Source organism: Mus caroli, chromosome 5 (genome assembly GCF_900094665.2).
Source record: "Mus caroli chromosome 5, CAROLI_EIJ_v1.1, whole genome shotgun sequence".
Taxonomy (NCBI): Eukaryota; Metazoa; Chordata; class Mammalia; order Rodentia; family Muridae; genus Mus; species Mus caroli.
The window spans coordinates 115884843-115908680 of record NC_034574.1 but is presented as its reverse complement, the minus strand read 5'-3'; the positions used below and the strand labels follow the sequence as shown (position 1 = coordinate 115908680).

The following is a 23838-nucleotide window of genomic DNA, read 5'->3' as shown; positions in this document are numbered from 1 at the left end:
GATTAAGTTGTAGAAACTCTTTATATATTCTGTATATTATTCCTCAAAATCAAATGCAGGTTTTTTTGTTTAGATTTGTTTACTTTGTTTTATGTTTATGACTGTTTGTATATATACCATGTGCATGCATTGCCTGCGTGCGTGTGTGTGTCAGAAAAGGGTATCAGGTGCCTGACTGAAGTTACAGACAGTTGTGAGGTACCAAGTACATGGGTGCTGGGAACTGAACTGTGCCTTTAATTAATCTCAGCGCCCAGGAAGCGGTCAGATCTCTTGAGTTTCAGGCTAGCCAGGACTGCATAAAGAGACCTAGCTTTATAAAATTTTAAAAAGTCTTTTTTTCTCTGAAGTTGTGAACTATCAGACATGAGGTATACATTCAGACAACCTGAAGAAAGTGATTCTTGTACACGATACAGAAGGGTGTGGACTGAGGAAGTGGCTGCCACCTTGGTGTTTGGGAAAGCAAAGACAAGGAAATCCAAGGAAAAGATGTGTGCAGGACAAGGAAAGGCAGGAAAGGACCCTGAGGGCCAGCAAGGAAGGGGTGGGTCAGGACATCTGTGACAGGGAGTGCAGTTTGGTATGAATGGAGTGGACCAGGCTTGGTGGGAACAGCCCATGGAAGCAAGAGGAAGGTCTGAGGCTAGAGAGGTGAGGCTGCTCAGAGAAATCCTGCCATGGAGATGAGGTAGGGCAGCAAGGGGGATGGATGTCTGTGTTTGCCTATGAAGCCTCATGGAGACAGGGAACCTAAAGGAGGGAGACTCCATAAGTACTGGAAAAGGGAGCAGGGCACATGGGTCACATATGGGTAAAGGTTAGAGGCTGAGGCAGGAGGATTGACAAAAGGGCGTAAGGCCTGCCTGTTCTGAATGCAGCAATTGCCAAATCATCCTGGGCTACAGATTGCAATACTTTTGGGAGGAGGGGGGACGTTTAGCCAATTCAGGATGCCATGTGTCAATAGGGAAAGCAAGGAGACACAGTCTCTTGCTAGCAAGGCTGTGAAGGGAGCCGCTTAGGTTGGCGCCTGCAGAGATAACACAGCATACCACACAGGGTTCCTCTACCTGTCTACCTGTGCAGATAGTCATGGGTCACTTCCAGTGTGGCAAGGTCTAGGAGCTACTATGTTCCAAACCAGCAGTTTCCACAGACAGGTTCCTTAAGAGTGGGTTGTTTTTGAGACTCCCTGTTTTAGTCTCCCTGTAGAGCATCGGCTGGCCTGAACTCACTGAGACCCACCTGCATCTGAGTGCTGGGATCCAAGGTGCCTGTTACCATATCCAGCCTCACAGAGACTCTTAAACTTGCCTGTGGTATGGATGTATCCCAGATTATGCGGTTCTTGTGAAGCACTTTGGTTAAAACTGGTGGTACTTCCCCTGTGTGGTAGGCACTAATTGGAGGAAGGTCGAAGATGTAACTTGGCCCCCAGGCCTTACTGCGTATCATTTATAGCAATTTTCAAATAATGTGGTCTTAAGAAAAGTCTTATTTATCTAATGCTATATTTGAGATTACAGTTGAGAAATTAAAAAATGGTTTAGGTTTAATTTGAAAATAAATATGTTCACAAATGCTTTTATGAGAGCCAAGTCTATGTTTTCAAAAACAAAAGTAACTAGTAAGGGGGAAGAATGGCCTTATCTCATGTTTCTGTAAGTCTCCTGTGTCTGGCTCATTAGGACTTGTGTTTTCCTATCTGCTTCTATATACCACCAGTTAGACAAGTTGATTTCGGTGGAGGCTGAGGAAAAATCCAGCCTCCCAGATTGTTGAGCAAGAGGGGGAACAGGCTAAGAGCTTCTGTAGGTAAGCCTGGGTACTTTGGAGTCATCAGAATCCCACAGGTGGTATTTTTATTTTATGTACTTACTGTGTTTTGGTTAGTTGGAGGTTTTTGTTGTTGTCATTGTGTGTGTGTGTGTGTGTGTGTGTGTGAGTGTGTGAGTGTGTGTGTTTCTAGTCCTAGTCCTGGAACTAGATCAGGCTAGCCTTGAATTCAGAGATCCACTTGCCTCTTGCCTGCTGGGTGCTGGGATTAAAGTGTGAGTCACCACTGCCCTAGGCGGCAGCTTAAAGTTACTTGCAAGATATTCTGAAATTGTAGCTATCAGCTTTTCATAATGTGGCATTAAACGTTGTTAGTCTTGGCCTTGCTCCTGCAGTTATGTTTGTAACATTACACACTGGTGTCACCTTAGACTGCAGTGTGCTTATGGGGTACACTGGAAACTGCAGCGTGCTCTAAGCATATGCACACAAATCACATTCGATAGCATTATTAGCATTCTGATAAGAAAGCCTGTTCCTGCCATGGAAAGAGTACAAGGTGAAGGAAAGTTTCATTAGCTCTTAGTCTTGAATTTTGTCTTGTCATGTGTACCAATTGGCAAATTGTTGTTTTTTGCTTGTTTGTTTTATTTGTTTTTGTTTTGTTTAAAATGACACGATCAGGTCTTAAGACTTCAAGAAAATACAACAGCAACTGCTGGGTTTTTGTTTTTCTACTTTTTCAAATAAAAAGTTATATTCTGCTGGGCATGATGGTGCACGCCTTTAATCCCAGCACTTGGGAGGCAGAGGCAGGCAGATTTCTGAGTTCGAGGACAGCCAGGGCTACACAGAGAAACCCTGACTCAAAAAACAAATAAAGAACAAAAAATGTTATATTCTAAGCTAGACATGTTAGCTCACACCAGTTTCTGTAAAAAGACTGAAGCAGGCAGGTCATAAGTTTCTAGATACTCTGGGCTACATTGTGAAACCTTGTCTCTAATAAATATATATATATAGAGAGAGAGGGAGAGGGAGAAATAAGTAATTTCTGTAGAGAACCTGGTGGTCAATTGAGCACAAAACAGTCCCCTGTATTTTTCCTTTGATAACAGTCCCTGGAAATGGGGAAATATTGTGTGCATATTTCCTGTGTGGGAAGGATGTGTGCTCAAGGGTTGAGGTTTTTGTGAAGTTAATAATCAAAGACCTGAAGTAGAACTGGTGATCTTTTCTTTGGTATGCATGTGGTCCTGAGTGACTGACTGGTTGCCCGGATGATAGGGCCTGGCACCTCAGTGATGTCCCAACACTTACACACACACACACACACACACACACACACACACACACACTACATTGCTTTGGTACTGTTCTGGCAGAATGCAAATCCCGTCTTGCTCCTTCTGGAGGTGGGTGTGGCCTGAGTCCGCTTGAGGTCTTGGGAACTGAGGCTGTGGAGTGTGCTCTGATAATGGTAAGAAGAGCTTTAGTCCTCAATGGACACTTTTAGATTTGTTATATAAACAGAATATGTTCTTCACTTTGTCTGCCTCATTCCTCTAAAAGATAAGCTCAGAGATTTTTATCTGTTTTGTTCATTGCTGTGTTCCTAGATCTTGCAGAGTACCTAACACTGATAGTATATAAACAGGTGAATAAAATCGCCTGGGCAGGTTTCCGACCGTCTTCACTCCCTGACGACATGCCTGTTTTTTGGGTCCTCAGCCAGTGCTGCCCCACACTGCCGTGTGCCTTGTGTGTGGCGAGGCAGGGAAGGAAGACACAGTGGAAGAGGAAGAAGGCAAGTTTAACCTCATGCTCATGGAATGCTCCATCTGCAACGAGATCATCCACCCTGGATGCCTTAAGGTAGCATCCCTAGAGGCTCTGGGTACCCTGCCCCCACCCCACGCTTCAGGGTCTGATGGTTCTGATGTGGCGGCTAGGTTCCCTCCTCACAGATTGTTGAGCGAGTGGTGAAGATACATGGGTGGTACGCCTGATTCCTAGAGAACCCTCAGTTCTAGAGCATTCTGTGTCAGGTGACGAGTCCAGGGCAGGAAGAGTTTGAGGTAGTGTCCTGACTGAGGAAGCTCTGAACACGCAGCACCTCAGAACTATAGCAGGTTCCAAGCATCTCAGCAGATGGAAAACAGGTATCTTGACACCTGGCTTCTGGGAGAAAAGAGCTTGGGCCAAGGAGGGCGGGTCCTGAGCAATAGGTGGTTCGTCTCCTGTGCATCTGCGCCAAGAACCGGTTCCTGTGATATGCTAGAGCAGGAATGCCTTGTGGGTGACCTCTGTGCCTGCCTGGCTCTGGCAGCTGATTGCACCTTAGAAAGGAAGAACACAGTCTGTGCTGGCTGGCACATGTCTCTGTCCCAGCATTCATATCTGTGGGCTGCAAGGGGTGAGGGAACAAAGGTTCCCTCGTCACACCCACCTGACAGGGGTGCTGTGCCATCCGTAGCTTTGGACGCCAACCTCTCCTGGTAATTATTGCTTCATTATTTCTCCTGCGTTCAACTGAGGTCAATAAGCACAAGCACGTGGTGGGTCCTTCCTTGTGGCTAGGCACAAGATGGACACGGCTTTGGGGAGGGCTGTGAATGCTGAGGTACACCGGGCTTTGAAGTGACCTTGTGGACCCTCTGAGCACCCTTTCTTCCTTGTCTGCTGAGTCCTGCCCTGTCCTTGCAGATTAAGGAATCAGAGGGTGTGGTCAACGATGAGCTTCCCAACTGCTGGGAGTGTCCGAAGTGTAACCATGCCGGCAAGACCGGGAAAGTGAGTGCGGACTCCAAGTCCCCGGTTGGGTCGGGTTGGCAGAAAGGGATGGGCTGGGCCTTGCCAGGAGCAGCCTGTCCCCAGTTGTCAGTCAGGTGGGGTGCAGCAGGCTGGGAAAAGAAGAGCAAGTTCAAAGATATACAGTTGGATTGTTTCTCTCTTTTTGGCCTACAAGCAAAAGCGTGGCCCTGGCTTTAAGTATGCCTCCAACCTGCCTGGCTCCTTGCTCAAGGAGCAGAAGATGAACCGTGACAACAAGGAAGGGCAAGAGCCTGTCAAGCGGAGAAGTGAGTGTGAAGAGGCTCCACGTCGGAGGTCAGACGAGCACCCCAAAAAGGTGCCTGCAGATGGCATCCTCCGCCGAAAGTCTGATGATGTGCACCTGAGGAGGAAGCGGAAATATGAGAAGCCCCAAGAGCTGAGTGGACGCAAGCGAGTACGAACTGGGAAAGCCTGGGTAGCAAGCAGAAGGGTGGTGTGGCTGGTCTTAGGTATGGGGTGTGGGGTGGGGACCAGGGAAAGTTAATGGGAATAACTTGGGATCCTGGCCTCTTAAGAGCTGCCCTGAGCAGGTCACCCAAATCCTGAGAGCCTGGCCCAAAAGAAAGAGAAAAGCCAGCGAAGTCACTCCTCTTCCCACCCCCTTTAGGCCTCGTCGCTTCAAACGTCCCCCGGTTCCTCCTCTCACCTCTCGCCGAGGCCCCCTCTAGGCAGCAGTCTCAGCCCTTGGTGGAGATCCAGTCTCACTTACTTCCAGCAGCAGGTGCTCCCACGCCCCGCCCTCCTGAGGCCCTGGGGACTTCGAGTCCAGGCTGTCCTCGGCTCCACTCCCCAGTACCCTTGGCCATTGCTCCTGTCTCCAGCAGTGGCCTGAGAAGCTCTGAGGTGGAAAAGCCTCTATTGGTTGGGGAAGCTGCAGCTGGGAAGAAAGATCCTGGTAGCCCAGCTTTGCTATGGGCCTTGCCATTAGTAGCCACAAGGTGGCGCCTGGAGAAGTTCCTGGCTTAGGCTTGGCTAGGGTTTTCTCCTGCCTGGTCTCCAGCTGTGGGTTCCTTCAGCCATGACACTTCTGTTAGTGGGCAACTGTCATGGGCAACTGCCAGCTCTGGTCTATTTCAGGTGGGAGGTCAGCTGGGTGGGAACGATTGACCATCTTCCATTATTTCTGTTATTCTCTGGAAAAGCATCAGGATGTCTGCTAGATGTAAAAGACATGGCTTTATAGGAAGATGTCCTTCTAGCCCTTACTGAAGAGACTGGGCTTACAGTGTGGTGAGGGTGTAAGGGGACCATTTTTCTCCAGTCCAGGAGCAAGCTCTGTATCCTTTCTTCCTATGACAGCTAAAGCCTGGCAAAGAAGATAAGCTTTTCAGGAAAAAGGTACCATCTTCCCTTCCCTTGTGCACCTGCAGCCTACTCTAAGCCATCAGAGCTGTAGGCAACACACCCAGTGGCCCAACTGTATCCCATGATAAGGCTGGGAAGTCTGGGATGGGTACTGCCCCAAACCGAGTGGGTTAATCCCAGGCCACCCATCATCATCCTTCCCTCTCTCCTGCAGCGGCGGTCCTGGAAGAACGCTGAGGATCGTCTGTCACTGGCCAACAAGCCGCTTCGGCGCTTTAAGCAGGAACCAGAGGACGATCTGCCTGAGGCACCTCCTAAGACCCGGGAGAGTGATCAGTCACGTTCCAGCTCGCCCACTGCTGGGCCCAGCACTGAGGGAGCTGAAGGCCCAGAAGAGAAGAAAAAGGTGAAGATGCGCCGGAAGCGGCGACTTGTTAACAAGGAGCTGAGCAAAGAGCTAAGCAAGGAGCTCAACCACGAGATCCAAAAGACGGAGAGCACCCTGGCCCACGAGAGCCAGCAGCCCATCAAGTCAGAGCCTGAGAGCGAGAACGAGGAGCCCAAGAGGCCCTTAAGCCACTGCGAGCGCCCCCACCGCTTCAGCAAAGGGCTCAACGGCACACCTCGGGAGCTGCGGCATTCGCTGGGACCTGGCCTGCGTAGCCCACCTCGCGTTATGTCCCGGCCCCCGCCCTCTGCATCCCCACCCAAGTGCATCCAGATGGAGCGTCACGTGATCCGGCCACCGCCTATCAGCCCCCCACCTGACTCGCTGCCCCTGGATGATGGAGCAGCCCATGTCATGCATAGGGAGGTGTGGATGGCAGTCTTCAGCTACCTCAGCCACCGAGACCTGTGTGTTTGCATGCGGGTCTGCAGGACCTGGAACCGCTGGTAAGGGACAGCTGTGTGGGAGGCCTTGGGTCCCAGGCCAGAGTAGTCCATGGAAGCTTGAATTGCTCATGGAGGCGCCTGTTTGCTTTTCTAATATGGAAAATGAAGGACCATGTACAATTCCTTCTCTAGACTTAGCTGAAGTTGACTGAGTGTGCCCGTATTGACTAATTACAGCCGGACACTTTCCAGCGTTCTAGTTTGAGCTGAGTTTCTGACCTTCCGTCATTAATTATCAGGAGGATCCAGTACCTCCACAGGGCTTGTTAAGAGGCATCTCCTACAGAAGGCGTAGTAAAGCCCAGGAGGCATTTTATGGAGAGTTCTTGCTGTCATCTATCTAAGCATGTAGCTGGCTGTCAACAGAGGTGCCCAAATGTGGGCAGGGTAGATGCTAAGTAAGTTACAGAAGGCTGAATTTTAAAGGAACTTCCTCCTTGAAGATGGCAAGCAGGAAGAGTTAGCAGAGCCAAGCAGGGCTTCCCCAGGTGAGACGGCTCTGATGACATTTCCTGTTTGGCCAGGTGCTGCGATAAGCGGTTGTGGACCCGCATCGACCTGAACCGCTGCAAGTCCATCACACCCCTGATGCTGAGCGGTATCATCCGGCGACAGCCTGTCTCCCTTGACCTCAGCTGGACCAACATCTCCAAGAAGCAGCTGAGTTGGCTCATCAACCGGTTGCCTGGTAAGCTTTGGGAAAGGATCCCAATTACGCAGTAATGATGGCCTGGATCGTCACCTGACTCCTTTCTGCTTCTCATCTCCTAGGGCTCCGAGACTTGGTGCTGTCGGGCTGCTCATGGATTGCTGTCTCGGCCCTCTGTAGCTCCAGTTGTCCATTGCTCCGGACCCTGGATGTCCAGTGGGTAGAAGGACTAAAGGATGCCCAGATGAGGGATCTCCTGTCTCCACCCACAGACAACAGGCCAGGTGAGTTGCCAGGCTGGGGCTGTACCCTAAGGATCTGTCTCTTGGACCTGAGGTGACCAAGATACCCTGTGTTTTTTTTTGTTTTTGTTTTTGTTTTTTTGTTTGTTTGTTTGTTTGTTTGGCTATCAGCTTTCTCTGGCCTCAGCCCTTTGCTAGAAGATGAGGGGCAGAATGTTCTTAGCTTGCTTTGGGTGTGAGGGGCAGCTGCCTGGGCGCCTCCCAGTCCCCCAGCCAAAGCTCAGATGGGTACAGGTATAAGGTGAGGGTCACAAGAGACAAGGACAGTGAGCCATTTCTGAGCCAGCTGAACTATTATTATTTTTAGATGAAATTTAGGCTCTCCTATTTTCTGAATTTTCTTCATGGTAAAGGCAGAGAATAGCTTGGACTTGGTACTGCTAGAATGAAGTATAGTCTAAACAACTTAACACAGATCTTCCAACCATGTTTATGAATTCTGATTTCTCTGGAGAATCCAGAAACACAAATTCTGATGTGGAAGCTTCTAAGGATGAGATTCTAGCTTTGGCGTAGGGCACGCTTGAGGCCTATGGGGTTTAGAGTAACAGATCAACAGCTGGCGTTAGTTACTTCCCTGCTCAGGTTGATGGGTTGCCGCTCTCCCATCTGTCCCAACAGGTCAGATGGACAATCGGAGCAAGCTCCGGAACATTGTAGAGCTGCGCCTTGCTGGCCTGGACATCACAGATGTCTCCCTGCGGCTCATTATTCGCCATATGCCCCTGCTCTCGAAGCTCCAACTCAGTTACTGTAACCACATCAATGACCAGTCCATCAACCTGCTCACTGCAGTCGGCACCACCACCCGAGACTCGCTGACAGAGGTCAACCTATCAGGTGAGGTGGGCCCCACTGTCTAGTTACAGCAGTTAAAAATACAAGCAAATGAGACCACCAACTCTAGAAAGGAACCCGTGCTAACATTAATGAAGGCATATAACAGTGGTTCCTGATCCAAACTGTCGCCTAGGACATATCCCGGGTGGTAAGAGACAAGATCATGCCTGCAGCCGGTGTGTGGGCAACAGCCATGGATGACTGGGAGGCAGGGTCCATTGAATACAGAGTTGACCATATTTCTGCCTGTGTTGCCATGTCTTGTGTGTGCCCCTAATGATCCTCTATCAAGGAACCCATTGTTAGAAATGGAATTACTGTAGATAGTTCTACTCCTTATGTCTGTCACACTTGGCAGAATCCTCCTCCTTTCCATTGTTCTTTGGCTGGAGTTTGTTCTGAGAATTTGGAGCTTAGTTGCACATATAGCAAGGTAGACAGTAGCAAGGCCACACTTCTCAAGTTAGTCTGGATTGGAACTGTTATTTATGTGGGGGAAAATCACAAGTAAATACAAGGGAGAAAATTGTGCTTTCTCAAGAAATTAAGGGACATCCTCACTTCACTAAAATTGCATTTGATACAACTGCATTCTGTCCCGCTGTTAGGACGTCATTTTCATTGTTAACCTGTCTTCATCACCGTACCCACGGTGGGGTGGAAGTTTAGACAGTGCTGGATCATTCTGGTCCTTAGAAGCTATTCCGCCTCATTGTAAAGATTTGGTAGCAGGGATTTACCACTAAGTGAGGCCAAGAGCTATGCTGAAGGGAAATGTCATCACAGTGTACATGATGTGCAGCGTAATGTCTGCTCAGGGACCCAGCTGAGACTTGAAGAGTGACAAAGCTGCCAGCATCTGGTTCTAAGCTCTTAATTATAGTAAATCTTCTTCCATGTTCTAGTTGTTATGGAAATATGTGGGAGTGTGTGTATAAATCATCTATATATTATTTCTCCATCACAGCATACTGAGATCATCTTTTCATCTCAGGACACATATCCTACCTACATCCTTTTTAAAAAAAAAAAAAAAAAAGCCAGTCATTTCCTAGCTCCAAGTTCTCAGAAGATGGGAGACAGTAGTATCTAAATTTCAGTCCTCTGCTACATCATGTCGTTAAGGGATATCTCTATACTCTCTCCGTGTTTTGTACTTACCTCCCGTTAATACAACTGCATTAATGATAAAGTGCTCCATGATGGCCACATTCGTGTGGCTAGAGGATCTGGCACCCAGTTGTTTATTCCATCCTAGATATACAGATCAGGTGCTCAGGCAGGTCAGATCTATCTGGCCTTTCCTAATCCTTACCAATTCTGGCAACCACTAGACCCCTTTATTGGGGTCCACCTTCCATCTGTGTATTTCTACCGTTTCCTTTCAGATATGTGTGTACAAGGTAAGGATTTGTTACCTGCATTCTCCTGTTACTAATTCCTCTCTTTCCTCTCCGTTTTCCCAGTTTTTTAAAGTTAGTAATATTGACCTTATGGTCTTGTCCACTTTGGTCACTAATTAAGCCAAAGAATGTATCGAGTGCACTTCCTTTCCTGCGAGACTCTTGAGTTTTGCTAGGTAATAATTGCCTTTTCAGTTTTGTCTAGCTTCTGAACAAAACTGAGCACATCCCCTTACAAACGCACTGGTCCACAGTCAGTTGTTTCTGCAGGACAGTGTCTCCATCCCTGACCTTTCCTTTCTATTCCTTTTCAACTGTCTCTAAGATCTCATCTGAATTGGCTGCCATCACCGCACCCCTGATATCCAGGAGTCTCACCACCAGCCCAGTTCTTATTTGATTACCCTTCTTCCTTGACTCCATTATTCTCCTTCCTGGGTGATCTCTTGTGTGGAGCACAACTGTGTTGTGTATTCACATTTAGTTGATAGTTGAATATAAACCCATAGTTTGTTTGTAAGCCACATTGCTTCTCCCCTGGCTTCTATAACTCCCAGAATCAGAAATAATATCAGTTTAGTGCTTTATCTATTACTTATCTTTTCTCCCAGTTTTGTAGCAGTTGTCTTTGTCTCTAATTGTGTGTGTGTGAGGAGGGAGGGAGGGAAGGGAGTTGGGTCTAGAGCAGTACAGGCTCTTAACTGCTGAGCCTTTAACTCCAGTTGTGTGTGTGTGTGTGTGTGTGTGTGTGTGTGAGAGAGAGAGAGAGAGAGAGAGAGAGAGAGAGAGAGAGAGAGAGAATATGATCTCACGGAGGGTTTTCCTCCCATATTTGTGTATGCTATGTGGTGGGTGATAACATCAGTTACCCCAGCATCATTTGTGGAAAAGGCTGTCTTATTTCTTCAATGCCCTTGTCAAAAATCATTTGAAGCAGAGGTAGGAAGATTTCTGAGGCCAGCCTGGTCTACAGAGTGAGTTCCAGAGAGAAACCCTGTCTCAAAAAACAAACAAACAAACACACCCCCCCAAAAAAAAAGGAAAAAAAATTCATTTGAATTTTGAAATGGCGTATACTGCCAAGCCTCGTGACCAAGTTTGATCCTTACATTCCACAGGATAGGAGTAGTTGACTTTCCAGAATTATCCTCTGATTTTTTTCATATGCACCACAAATATATTTTAAGATTATTTAAACTAACTTTACTAGCCAGATGTGGTGCGTCACACCTTTAATTTTAACATTCAGGATGGAAAGGGAGGAGGATTTCTGTGAGTTTGAGGCTACCTGGTCTACCTAGAGAGCCTTGAAACAGCCAGGGCTCTGTTAGAGAGATCCTGTTTCCAATAACAACAACAATAGCACCGATAGTAGCAGTGGTGGTTGTTATTCTGTATTTTTACCTTGATTCTATTCCTTTATTCCGTATAAATTTTGCTGCTCTTAACACCAGTTTTGACTGCTTTAGCTTTGTAATACAGTTTTCAATGAAAAAAAAAATGAATCTTCTGACTTCAGAATACTTGGGGTCTGTTTACTAAATTTCAGGATGGGCTTTTTCTATTTTTGCTAAACCACTTTGCTCATTTTTGACAGTAGTAATGTCTTAATAGTTTAATCTTCTAATCCAACTTAGAATGAACTTAGAATGTTTTCCCATTTATGTCTTATTTTAGTAGGTTTTTTGTTCTTTGATTGTTTTGTTATTTACCACTGTCAGTGGACAAGTCTTGTTCCCTTGAATTTACTTATCTGGGGTTCCATTGTGCATGAGCTTGCAATTTTTTCATTGTTCTCATTTAGAAATGGAGCTATTTTTCTAAGCTTGCCAAAATGTTTTAAGTAAAAGGTTTTGTGTTTTGAAGTGTACTTTCTAAATACTTCACTTTTTGGTTTTTCGAGACAGGGTTTCTCTGTAGCCCTGGCTGTCCTGGAACTCACTCTGTAGACCAGGCTGGCCTCAAACTCAGAAATCCGCCTGCCTCTGCCTCCCAAGTGCTGGGATTAAAGGCGTGGCACCATCATGCCCGGCTAATACTTCACTTTTAATTAAAAATTGCACCATTTTTTTTTAAATTATTTTTTTGTTGTTTAAAAACTGTCTTATCATTGGTAGGGTTTCTCTTCCAATCTCACATTTTGGATTTTTTGTTTTTTGTTTTTTTTTTTTTAATTTACGGTATGTGCATAATGTGGTGATCAGTGCCAGCAGAAATCGGAAAAGGTGTCAGACCTAGAACTGCTAATCCAGGTCCACTGAGCCATCTCTGCAATTCTCATTTTTATATTGTGAACATTTTTAAACATACAACAGCAGCAGATAGTGCAGGGAACATAACTTGTTGTTTCAGTCTTGTGTAACAGTTAGCGATCTCCTAAGATGTTTCATAAGAATGCAGATCCTATAGTGATAGGATTATCAAATTATCACAGGTAAAATAAAAGAAGTAAAAACGAAAACAGTATTCTTTTACTCTAGGTGAGACTAGAGATGAGAAAACTAAAAAAAAAAAAAAGATGCTTCTAAATAGAACCTCTCTCCCTCTTTCCAAGAGCCCCTTACTCTAATTAGCCTCTCAGGTGTTTCCCCAAGATGCAAAGGTGAATTTTAAGTATAAATAGGATAGAAAATTTGCCAGTATTAGAGGTAGGGGAAAGCACTCAATTTTTTTCATTTTTCAGTGTGACATATGAGGCCCATCCCATGGTGAGCTGCCCCTGTCCTGTTGTCAGTAATCCTTTATACAGGAGCAGGAATGGAGTTCAGTGATAAAGCCCTTGCTTATTACATGACAAGGCCCTACCTAGCTGGAGTCTATCCTAAGACCACAAACACAAACAGGACTTGTTTACTTAGAAGATGCTTCCCATCCAGGGTTAGTGAACTTTATGGTGGTATTTAGCTTGTACTCCATCCAACTTTTTTATTTTTTATTTTATTGTTTTGTTTACTGTGTACTCCATGTTAAGGCCAGAAGTTTGAATAAGTTAAACATTTTTCTTTTGATAAGAAAATTTCCTTGATAATAATTGCACTTTGTCTCCTTGCTATGGAAAAAAACACTTGTGATTGTCTCTGGGCGAGCTCACAGTCATGGACATGCTAGCTACAGACTTTGTTTCCCTGCAACCCTACAACCTTTTTAGGATACATGTACGCCCTTCTAATTGAACCTTCTCCTTCTAGCGGCTGTTTCCATTCAGCTCCCTCTCCAGAGAACTCCTTTCACCCCTCTCAAGCCTCACTTCCATCACCTACCCTGGGATAAAAAAGAAAATAATCCCCTGAAACAGTCTCTTGCATGTAGCCAGAGGAGCCTTGCAGCTCCTGGGTCTTCCTCAGCACCTCTCACCCACAGGACCTTGCTGTCCAGATGGCACACCGATTTGACATGAGGCCATTAAGTATTCATGCTTATCTTGGCACTTACCTTTTCACACCAGTGTGACCAGTATTTCCAGATGGCTCCTTTTCCAAGTTGACTTTGGGGCAGGTGAATCACTTTCAGCAGTGTTCCCTATCTCTTAATTTAAACAACAATGAACTAGCTTGCTCCTGGAGCTTAAAGACCCTCTGTCTGGGAAACTGAAAGGGAAGGACCCCTCTGTATAGGGTCTCTTGTGCTTTAAACTTCTTTATAGCCTGGTTCCTCACACCTTCCACAGGCAGATACTACCTGCTGATGGATGACCCACATGACAGTCTTGAGCCAGCCAGCTTTGATTGAAAGTAATCAAGATAAATACCATTTAAAAAAAAAAAAAACTGTTCAAATGGGGCTTTACCTGACATACTGAGTTCTTTTTTTTTTTTTTTAAGCAAAAATATGGAAAATGTTTTTGTACCAGCAAAATCTACCCTCTATAAAGTGAATCAAATACCAAGGTTTAAGTAATTGTGTGGACATCATCACTTGCATTTTTAATTTTTGCAATAAGATTTATAACGCAGATTAACAGCCAGGTATTGTAGTTCCCGTCTTTAATCCCAGCACATGGCGGGGTAGAGATACCTTATGATTTTGAGGCCATGAGTCCAGCCTGGTCTACATAAAGACTCCTTCTTTGTTTGTTTCTTTCTTTCTTTTTTAATTTATTTATGTTATATCTTTGAGTACAATGACTTCAGACACACCAGAAAGGACATTAGATCTCATTACAGATGGTTGTGAAGCCATCATGTAGTTGCTGGGAATTGAACTCAGGACCTCTGGAAGAGCAGTCAGTGCTCTTAACCACTGAGCCATCTCTCCAGCCCCAACCCTTTCTCAAAAACTTCTGCAATATACTTGAAAGATTCGTGTTTTGGAAGCATCTTTGCTAGCATTCTCATCATTCTGTCCCCTTCAGTCTAACTACCCCCCACCCTTGTCTGTCAATAGCTCAGACTCATTGTCTTGTGACTGCCTCCTATAAGTGTTTGCATTCCTACTGTGAGAGGTTGGGTTATCCTCAAGTAGTCCACATTATGTATGCATCCAAGAATGGTGAGCACCTATCTGTGTTCAGGGCTTTGTGTATGCATGATGGCCTGGTTGTAGGACTGACAATTCACAGGTGATCAGTGTCCTCATTAATGTCTCTCTGTTAACTGCATGTTACCTGCTGGCCCTGACTTTTATTCAAAAGTGGTAATACAGAGAAGAGGGTTCAATTAACCCCTTACAGGATAATAATCATTTTCTCATTTATTTGATCCATCCAGAAGTCATTTATCTTGCTTCGTTTCAACTGGAAACTTACTAGCCAGTTGACTAGATTCAATTCTAAAGAGGTAGGGTTTAAGAAAAGTAAAGAATGTTGAAAAAATACCCAATATCTATGGGATATGGTGAATTGTTCTTTTGGATAAAGCCTTCCTTCAGTCTCTGGACTCTGATCTAGCCACACCCACTGGGCTATTTATCTGAACAGAGTAGTCAGATAAAAGAGGTAATCTTAGGTAACCCTCAAAACATTGTGACCCTTTTGTAAGATAGAGATTTTAGTGTGTGACTAGACAGGAAGAGGCAGCCCTATAGTACAAGTAGTTTCTCCCTGATAGAGGGGTTCAGAAGATGTAGCGGGCTGGGGTTGAAAATGGACAGTGTTCCAAACAGAACCTTACGTCCTAACACTTCTGGCAAAACTTACTCAACACAGTTCTTTTAAGAATATATTATTTAACTTTTTGAAATTTGGTAGGTGAAATTATCCCCATTTGGGAGACATCAAGAGCTGGGCTATACAATAAGACCTGTTTTCTATCTCTGTAACTGGACCCTTGGGTTTATAGGACCTTAGACTCTGTCTTCTGTCCCTCACATGGTTTCTTCTTCCTGCAGACTGTAATAAGGTAACTGACCTGTGCCTGTCCTTCTTCAAACGCTGTGGAAATATCTGTCATATTGACCTGAGGTACTGCAAGCAAGTCACCAAGGAAGGCTGTGAGCAATTCATAGCTGAAATGTCTGTGAGTGTCCAATTTGGGCAAGTGGAAGAGAAACTCCTGCAAAAACTAAGTTAGTTCCAGGACAAGTATGTAAATATGGAGGGTTGGGGGGGGGAATACAACCAGGGAGGGTGAAAGACTGCAAAATCAAGTGGGCCTATATTTCCCTTTGGAATTTGAAACAAGAGACTACAGGACACAGTTCTGTTTTGCAAGTCTTGCCAAGGGGGAAGCCATTCAACCACCCATTTGGGGATGAGTGAGCCAGATGTTTTCCTTTGCTTTCTGCATCGTAACTGCACTGCTTTCCGGACCATTGCTAAGGCGGCCTTTAGAAGACATTCCAATTGGAAAGGAAGATGAGCTTTGGAGAAATCCTCTTAGAAGCCTAAACTTGGTGTTTTTATCAGTAGTTTTTGTTTGGGGCACCTTGTTCCTTGCAATGCTAAGGCTTCTGGAGTCAACATGGAGTGGACCACACACACCATCTGCAGCCGTCTTGATACATTTTGTTTAGTTGGTTTTGTTACATCTTACATTATGCAGAACTATTTTTGTATAAATTGTTTAAAAATTATTTATGGGAGATTTGAATGCATACCAGTGTTTTTATTATTTACATTGCCAACTGTCCTTCAGGTAGGAGAGTTAACCTGTACTATGTCAACATAAAAAGCCCATCTACAGATGTGCCCAGGTGTGACAGGGGGCTATGACCTTCCACTTAAAAAGCATGTTTAACTGGATGCTGAGAGCCTACCGTGTATGTCAAGAAGCTACACAAGCATGTTGTGGATATGTGTAAAGTATAGTCCAGGTAAAACACTTTGCCAAGTTTCAATAGACCTCACCTCTCCCTCAGACTTTTACAATACAGACTTGAGCCTTTTCACTCAGGAGGGTTTGCTCCAAGCATGAGCTCTGTATTCTACTTACATAGGTCTAATTTATACCAAGAATCAGGTAGAATAAATGTGCCCACACCCTTTCCTTTGTCCTCCTCCTCTCAAGTGTTCAGTTCTCACTTTAGTTGGTAAGTTCTGCATCCCTTGTTGTTTGGTGGTGTTTCCTAACCTTTCCCTGATGCAGTTTGACCTTTGTTGGATTTATATAAACAATTGTACAAAAAAAAAATCTACACTGTGTTTGAGGGTTTCTGTTTTATGAGGGTTAAATCTGAAAAATGTAGCAGCCCCAAGACACGTGCATTTTTTTTTCCTCCTACAGAAAGGTTTCTCACCAATAGAGGTAATGGGGAAAAAACAATGAGGGCCACCTGTGGCTGTCAGGAGCGATGGCTCTGACTCTGATACTGCTGTGATACTTGTTTAAGTGTAAAATTGGTCTGGAGGTTTGTTGCACACCATTTCTGTGATAGTTTTACTTCTCTGAACCTCCAAACAACACAGCCGCATCCTCATATTCAGAATCTTCTCCCTTAAGAACTGCCTTTAGGGCAGGTTTTTTCCACACAAGCCAGTAAGAACCTGGTTCACACTGGTGAAGCATAGGTGAGCAACAGAGCACAGATATAATGTAGCTCCAGACTAGTACAGGCCACAGTAACATCTCTCAAGGAGTAATGAGCCACCAAGAAAGATTATATCCCAAAACAAATTTATAATCTTTATAGATTTTTTTATTGCACTTATTTATGTGATGTGTATAGACCTTGGCTTACGTGTGGAAGTCCAAGGACTACATATGGAAGCTGGTTCTCTTTCCACTATGAGGCTTGAATTCTAGTCATGAGAATCATGGCAAGTGCCTTTACCTACATAGCCATCCCCACAGCCCTCTCTATAGCTTTAAACCACATGTTACAAACAGGTGCTCCAAGGTGGAGCTTTACCATGGCTGGTAGTGGAAAACCCAAACCTTGTGAATGAATAAACCTGCTATGGCAAATCTAGAGCTTCAAACACAAGTGAGGCACCAGTATGGAAACCTGATGTCTGCAGAGGAAGATACAATGTGCTCAAATTATATTCTTTCCTTCTGTGAACCTTCAGAACCTTACCCATTTGATGTATTTTGTTTTGGGTTTTTTTGGGGGGTTGGTGTTTTTTCTTTCTTTTGTTTTTTGAGACAAGGTTTCTCTGTGTATCCCTGGCTGACCTGGACTCACTCTGTAGACCAGGCTGGCCTCGAACTCAGAAATCCACCTCCCTCTGCCTCCCAAGTGCTGGGATTACAGGCTTGTGCCACCACTGCCCGGCTCCCATTTAATGTATTGCCTGTTAGGGTATGCCAGTTAAAATATGCAGCTTGCAGAAATGTTTATCCTCTGCTTAAAAAAAGCAATCATCCCTGGTATTTAGGTGATGGACTGGCTTCAAAAGCCCCTGCCCTGCATTAGTCACATGTATGCTGTAGCATTTGCAGATAACTTATACATAATAATGCATATTTCATATCATATCCAGATGACTTCCAATACCTCATACAATGTAAAGTAAGGTGAATTGGCTGACCCTTCTGCATAACCTATTGATCTCAAGTTCTCATTTGCTGTATGCACTGAAAGGGCTCAAGAAAACCTCAGGGTGCTGGGCATGGTGGGTCACACCTTTAATCCCAGCACTCAGGAGGCAGAGGCAGGCAGATCTCTGACCAGCCAGCCTGGTCTACAGAGTGAGTTCCAGGACAGCCAGGGCTACACAGAGAAACCCTGTCTCATAAAACCAAAAAAAAAAAAAAACAAACCTCAGGGTTAGCATTGGACTGTACATGGGGCTACTAAAAACAGTATAATCTCTAGCCATCAGCTATATACCCTTACTCCAATATATAAATAGCTAATAATTATATTATTATATTGTTAGCTAAGATTTTTAGATAAAGCACGTCTGTGAAGCAGCAGAGATGGTCTTCCACGGTGTTTACATCTCCCCTGAAGAGAGGTACCTGTTCATGTTACATGCAAATAATTTTGAAATGTAGGCAAACAATATTAAACTACAACAGCCTTTTAATTTAATTTTATTCCTAAAGTTGAAATTACTAGCAGGTAGAACTAAAAATACACCTTCACTATACAAAACATTGTAAATTGATTACATGTTAATAAAGAATTTAGCACACATATACTTCTAAGATAAGAAGCTAGATGCAGCCCTTGCTTTTAAAAGCTGTACCCGAACAAAAATGGACATACTCAGTCTAAGGCCCTGGCAGTTGACTATAGAATGTCAGTTGTCTCCCAATTAAGTTTAAATGCAGAAATAGCAACAATGTTGAAACTTACATTCATTAAATATTAGCATTTAAAATATACATGGCTAATCAAGTGAACATTCAGAGCAGTTACGGCTCAGGATAGTCCACACTACCCAGTCATGACAGTGAGTTCACTTCAAAGAGAACAAACACAGGATAAAGGTAAAGTAAGAGAAGACAGGCGAGTGAGTGGCTTCCACACCCACACTGAACAGTTTGGCTTCAGCTAGTGCTCAGGGGATACAAAACCTAGCAGAACCTGGGAAAGCCGTGTGTCCACAGGGAGATGGGCCATGGCACTGGCCAGGTTTCTGCAACTTAGGGTGAACTTTCTGTCCCCAGTTAGTAATGAAAATAATTTCTGAAAATAGCTTTTGCCTTAGAACAAGAAGTTTCCAGTCCCTCTGGTGCACTGAAATGTTTGGGGTAATGTCATGTGAGTGTCCTACTGCAGGGCCCTCGATTTCATGACTTAAAAACATGCACAGCTCGAACCACATACTGCCTGCAGATGGGACACTCACTCATGCGCTTGCCACACTTGGTGCAGGTGACCATGTGCCCGCACTCCAGCAGGACACAGTCAATGACCGCATCCATGCAGATTCGGCACAGGCTGTCATCTTCCTCATCCTGAAGTTGCATCCGCTCACCATCTGAAAGGAAAGAAAGCAAGCTGAGCTAAGAGTCCTGGACACAGCTGCTGGCCTTGCTGCCTGCATCTCACAGAAGCCTCTAGATTATTACAGGGATCTGTCCTCTGGGCAACATACATAAAATGAAGTTTTAATAAATCAAGATAACCAAGGTACTGACCTGCTAGAGGGATTAATGGAAATAAAAAAATCAGTATTGTTATAAGCAAGGAATCTATACTCAGCAATTGATTGTCTAGTTCACCCGACAATAGTTGCCTCAAAGCCCATGTCAAGTAATGAAAAATTTAACAGCTCTATAAATAGGCTTCCATAACTGACTCAGTCACTAAAGAGGTATAATGCTTTTCTAAAAAAAATCTATTCATTTATTTCTTTTTTTTTTTTTTTATGTATTTATTTATTATATGTAAGTACACTGTAGCTGTCTTCAGACGCTCCAGAAGAGGGCATCAGATCTCATTAAGGGTGGTTGTGAGCCACCATGTGGTTGCTGGGATTTGAACTCTGGACCTTCGGAAGAGCAGTCGGGTGCTCTTACCTACTGAGCCATCTCACCAGCCCTATTCATTTATTTCAATCTATTCATTTAACTTTATGTGTTATATGTGCACCTCTGAAATTCCTGGTGCCCGTGGAAACCAGAAGCAGCACTGTGAGTGACAGCGTAGGCCACCACCATGTGGGTACTGAGAATTAACCTCGTGCTCTACAAGAGCAGCCACTGAGTTTTAACTGCAGAGTCATCTCCCCAGCCCAAACATTTTCATTTTTAATGATTTTTTGAGACAAGGTCTGACAGGGACCTGAGAACCTTTGGCTTAGCTGCCTTAGTATTGGGATCACAGGCATGCACTGCCATGCCAGCTAAGGATATCAGGAAAAATAAAACTTACATGACTTTTGGTTTTCTTCATTCTCTTTGTACAGCCGGTTGACTTTCTCTACCAGCTCCCATTTTTCACAACAGCCAGAATAGTTGACAAAATTCCGAGCCAGGATTTCCTTCAGCTGGCGCACACTCATCCCTTCTACCTCTTCAAGGCTTGAGAGGTCAGACAGGGAAGCTCTTGCTTTCTTTTTAGAGAGCCCTGGGTTCTGAAATCAGAGTATCTGTTACCTTGGTCCCACAAGCCCAAACTACCTGGCCTACTTTGGTCCCTGTGGTCCTAGATACCCTCCCCAGACTTCTGAGCTGCCTTAAGTGCGTTTTACTACATCTGCCCTAGAGGAACCTCCCTTTGCTGGCCTAGAGCAAGGCTCACATCTTCCCTTCCTGCCATAAGCATTTATCAGGGAAAGCACTTTCACCTCTTCCTCCTCCTCTTGTTCATCGTCATCATCTTCGTCGTCATCATCATCATCGTCGTCATCATCATCTGTGTTTGCTGAAGCTATTTCACTTTGTACCTATATATACATGACAGATCCAATTATATTAGTGATCAAGTTTTTCTAATTACCAACCACATAGTGAGACCATGCCTTAAAAAAATAAATAAAATAATAACTAGGGCTGGAGAGATGGCTCAGCAGTTAGGGTAACTTACTGCTATGGCAAACGACCTAGGTTCAGTTCCCAGCACCTACGTGGCAGATCACAACCATCTTTAACTCCAATCTAGGAGGACACACACAGTGCCCCCTTCTGAACTCCACAGGTGTGTGCTAGGGCACACATGAATTTGACATGCCTACCAGGACAAGTACTCACATACACGAAATCAGTATTTCAAAAAAAATCCCTAATAAACAATTTTCTTTAGGAAAACAAATTCCTTCCATATCTTTTACGTACTTTCTCTTTTGAGACCAGATCTAGCCTGGGCTAGTATGAACTCATTCATCTCTTTCCTGTCTCCACATTCTCAATGTTGGGATTGTAGGTGTACACAGCCATTCTTAATGACATCTTTTGACCACAGGACACAATGTCAAGGTTGCTTCCACTATCACTTTTCAGCCCCCAGGTGCCACACAGCAGCACTGTGCCACCCACATCTCCCCCAAATGGTGTTATATACCCAAAAGTGTAAGTCAGTGTATCTGTTTATACGATTATGCAAATTCACATTTGAGAAAAATCATAAAACTCTGGTCTTGGTCTTGAATAGCAGTTGAGCCTCTGTCCCTTGAGTGCTGGGGTCTAAGTGTGTGCTGCCCTGCCCAGTCATGCCTCTACACCCTGCACACCTCTACTTTTTAAAAAGATGTGTATTCATTTATTTATTTACTTACTAGTTTTTTTTTTAATTTGCATTGGTGTTTTTCCTGCATGTATGTCTGTGTGAGGGTGATGTATCCCCTGGACCTGGAGGAACAGACGGTTGTGATCTGCCATATGGTTGCTGGAAACTGAGCACAGGTCCTCTGAAGAGTAGCCAGTGCTCCCAGTAGTGAGCCCATATCTACTTTTAATAACAACTTTCCTCAAAGGGAAAAAAATTTCATCTCTGATGCTCTCTTATCTCCTTATTAGGATAGTATTCTAATATACTAAATTTTTTGTTGTTATTTGAATTAGATACATTTTGTAACTGGAGACATGGTTCCTTTGTTGTGAGTGTTGGCTTAGTATACAAAGTCTTGGTTCAGTCCCTGGCACTACTTAACACCAGGCCATCATGATGCACACTCTTTTTTTGTTTGTTTTTGGTTTTGTTTTTTTTTTTTTTTTTTTTTTGAGACAGGGTTTCTCTGTGTAGAGTTCCTGGAACTCACTCTGTAGACCAGGCTGGCCTCGAACTCAGAAATCTGCCTGCCTCTGCCTCCCAAGTGCTGGGATCAAAGGCACCCGGCATGATGCACACTGTTGATCCCTGTTAGGCGAACAATCTTGCTGTACAAGCATAAGGATATGAGTTTGGACTTGCAGCACTCACACCAAAGGAAGATGAAAAGTCCATGCTTAGAAGGCCAGCATGAGTGGCAGTGATGGGACACCCTGACCTCAGGGGACTTGCAGACCAGCTTTGTAGCCAGGTCAGTGAGACCCAGTCTCAAAAGAGAAGATGGAGGACAAACTAAGCAAGTAAGGGTGGGTCCACATGCACACACAGCCTCGGCTATAGAGGGACCTTAAGGCTAACCTGAGCTACAGACCTTGTCTCAAAATAAAACCAAATCAGAACAATTTCCCTTCAACAAGGTAAATATGGTCACTAAGTTAACTACTGATTATTTTTATGGTCACTGAAACTTTTGGTTATTACTTCGACAATTAATTATAAGTTATTTAATAAGGACAAGAAACTCATGAGCTACTTCAGCCTGGCTTCCAGGCACGAGCACCTAAGCATCAGGTGTGCAGATGCCAGCAGCTAGGGATGGAACCTCTACTCTGCATATCACCTGAGGTTCAGTCACCTGGCATTAAAAGATCCTGGCCACAGATGGCCAAGAATGGCTCTTGGAGTCAACAATCACACCATCCTACCTGTGCCAGGACTTCTGATCTGAAGGCGCCATCTCTGTCCATGAGCTCTCCCTGGAAGGAGGACACAGTAGCAGAGGGAGGAGTATAATTTGAAAAGAGGGACTGTGTAAAAAAACTAGAAGTCTGGGACCTTGAGGAGTTCAGGCTACTTGAGTCCAGGTCATCCCCTGAGCCTAGTCCACGGTGGCACAGTACTAGATCCACCAAGTCTTCCTTCTCACGACAAGTGTCGGTTGGTATGTTTCTGAGGAGGAGATACTGCCGCAGGTCCTTCACTTTTAGTCGCATCAACTGAGGGCGCTGGAAGGCCGTCTCTTGTAGTAGGTGACAAGTAGAACATCTGCGGAGGTTTTCTTGGGAGATTGAGCAGAGGGAGCAGAAATCCTTCTTGCAGTCACAGCAGACATGCTGAGGACAGAGCAGGCGACACAACACTCAAACCATTATGCACACACCCTCTTCTGTTGCCTTTTACTAAAACCGAACCCTTGCTTTATATGAAGCACCCAAGCAGCAGCCTATTTTCACAGAACCGGTCCCTGCTAGGGCAGCTTGGAGTCTCACATCTTCAAATACAGCACTTTTAAGAAAAATACATGCTCTTGTGTTAATGAATTAAAATGTTTCCACCCCTTGGCCCAAACATGTAATTAGCAGAACAGTGCTGACTTGAACCACATGGAACAGAGCACAACCACACTCACTCCTCCTGGTCTTTTCCTATGTGGATAATTTCCTCAGCAATGAAGAGGAAAAAAAGCTTAATACAAAAAGGAAACTGACCTCTTCAGCTTAACCCAAGGACAGAGAAGACCCCACTAGTGCAGAAATCTGTAGCCAGCATAGCCCTGATTACACTCTAAGCCATCTCAGAAGAGAATCTTTGAGAGAACACTCAGCTATGTCCAGTTTTGTGCAGTGCATGGCTCCCATAAGCTACCACTTCAAGAGACTATACTGATCAAACTACAAGATGCCCTATTAAAGTTTTAGCGTGGGCTGGTGAGATGGCTCAGTGGGTAAGAGCACCCGACTGCTCTTCCAAAGGTCCGGAGTTCAAATCCCAGCAACCACATGGTGGCTCACAA

At 44.6% G+C, this 23838-nt stretch overlaps 2 protein-coding genes across 12 annotated transcripts in view; one reads left to right on the top strand and one right to left on the bottom strand.

Annotated features, from left to right (window-relative positions):
* The window catches only part of Kdm2b (lysine demethylase 2B), a 118427-nt gene extending 101854 nt beyond the window's left edge, over positions 1-16573 (top strand). For 7 of the 11 annotated variants that reach the window (XM_029477474.1, XM_029477475.1, XM_029477472.1 and 4 more), the window contains 10 exons: positions 3511-3654; positions 4486-4572; positions 4739-5008; positions 5222-5335; positions 5914-5952; positions 6134-6813; positions 7338-7501; positions 7585-7746; positions 8386-8604; positions 15333-16566. In XM_029477474.1, the coding sequence (XP_029333334.1) occupies positions 3511-3654; positions 4486-4572; positions 4739-5008; positions 5222-5335; positions 5914-5952; positions 6134-6813; positions 7338-7501; positions 7585-7746; positions 8386-8604; positions 15333-15514 (2061 nt within the window). In that variant the 3' untranslated portion in view covers positions 15515-16566. Of the gene's footprint in view, positions 1-3510; positions 3655-4485; positions 4573-4738; positions 5009-5221; positions 5336-5913; positions 5953-6133; positions 6814-7337; positions 7502-7584; positions 7747-8385; positions 8605-15332 lie in introns of all 11 variants that reach the window. The other 4 variants (XM_021162211.2, XM_021162215.1, XM_021162212.2 and 1 more) reach the window with 2 other exon arrangements.
* Positions 16574-18405: 1832 nt separating this feature from the next.
* Positions 18406-23838, bottom strand: part of Rnf34 (ring finger protein 34) — a 21326-nt gene continuing 15893 nt past the window's right edge. The window contains exons 3-6 of the mRNA XM_021162770.2: positions 22751-23158; positions 20626-20724; positions 20211-20412; positions 18406-19314 (exon numbers count right to left, since the gene is read on the bottom strand). Coding sequence (XP_021018429.1) covers positions 19124-19314; positions 20211-20412; positions 20626-20724; positions 22751-23158 — 900 coding nt within the window. The 3' untranslated portion in view covers positions 18406-19123. The remainder of the gene's footprint in view (positions 19315-20210; positions 20413-20625; positions 20725-22750; positions 23159-23838) is intronic.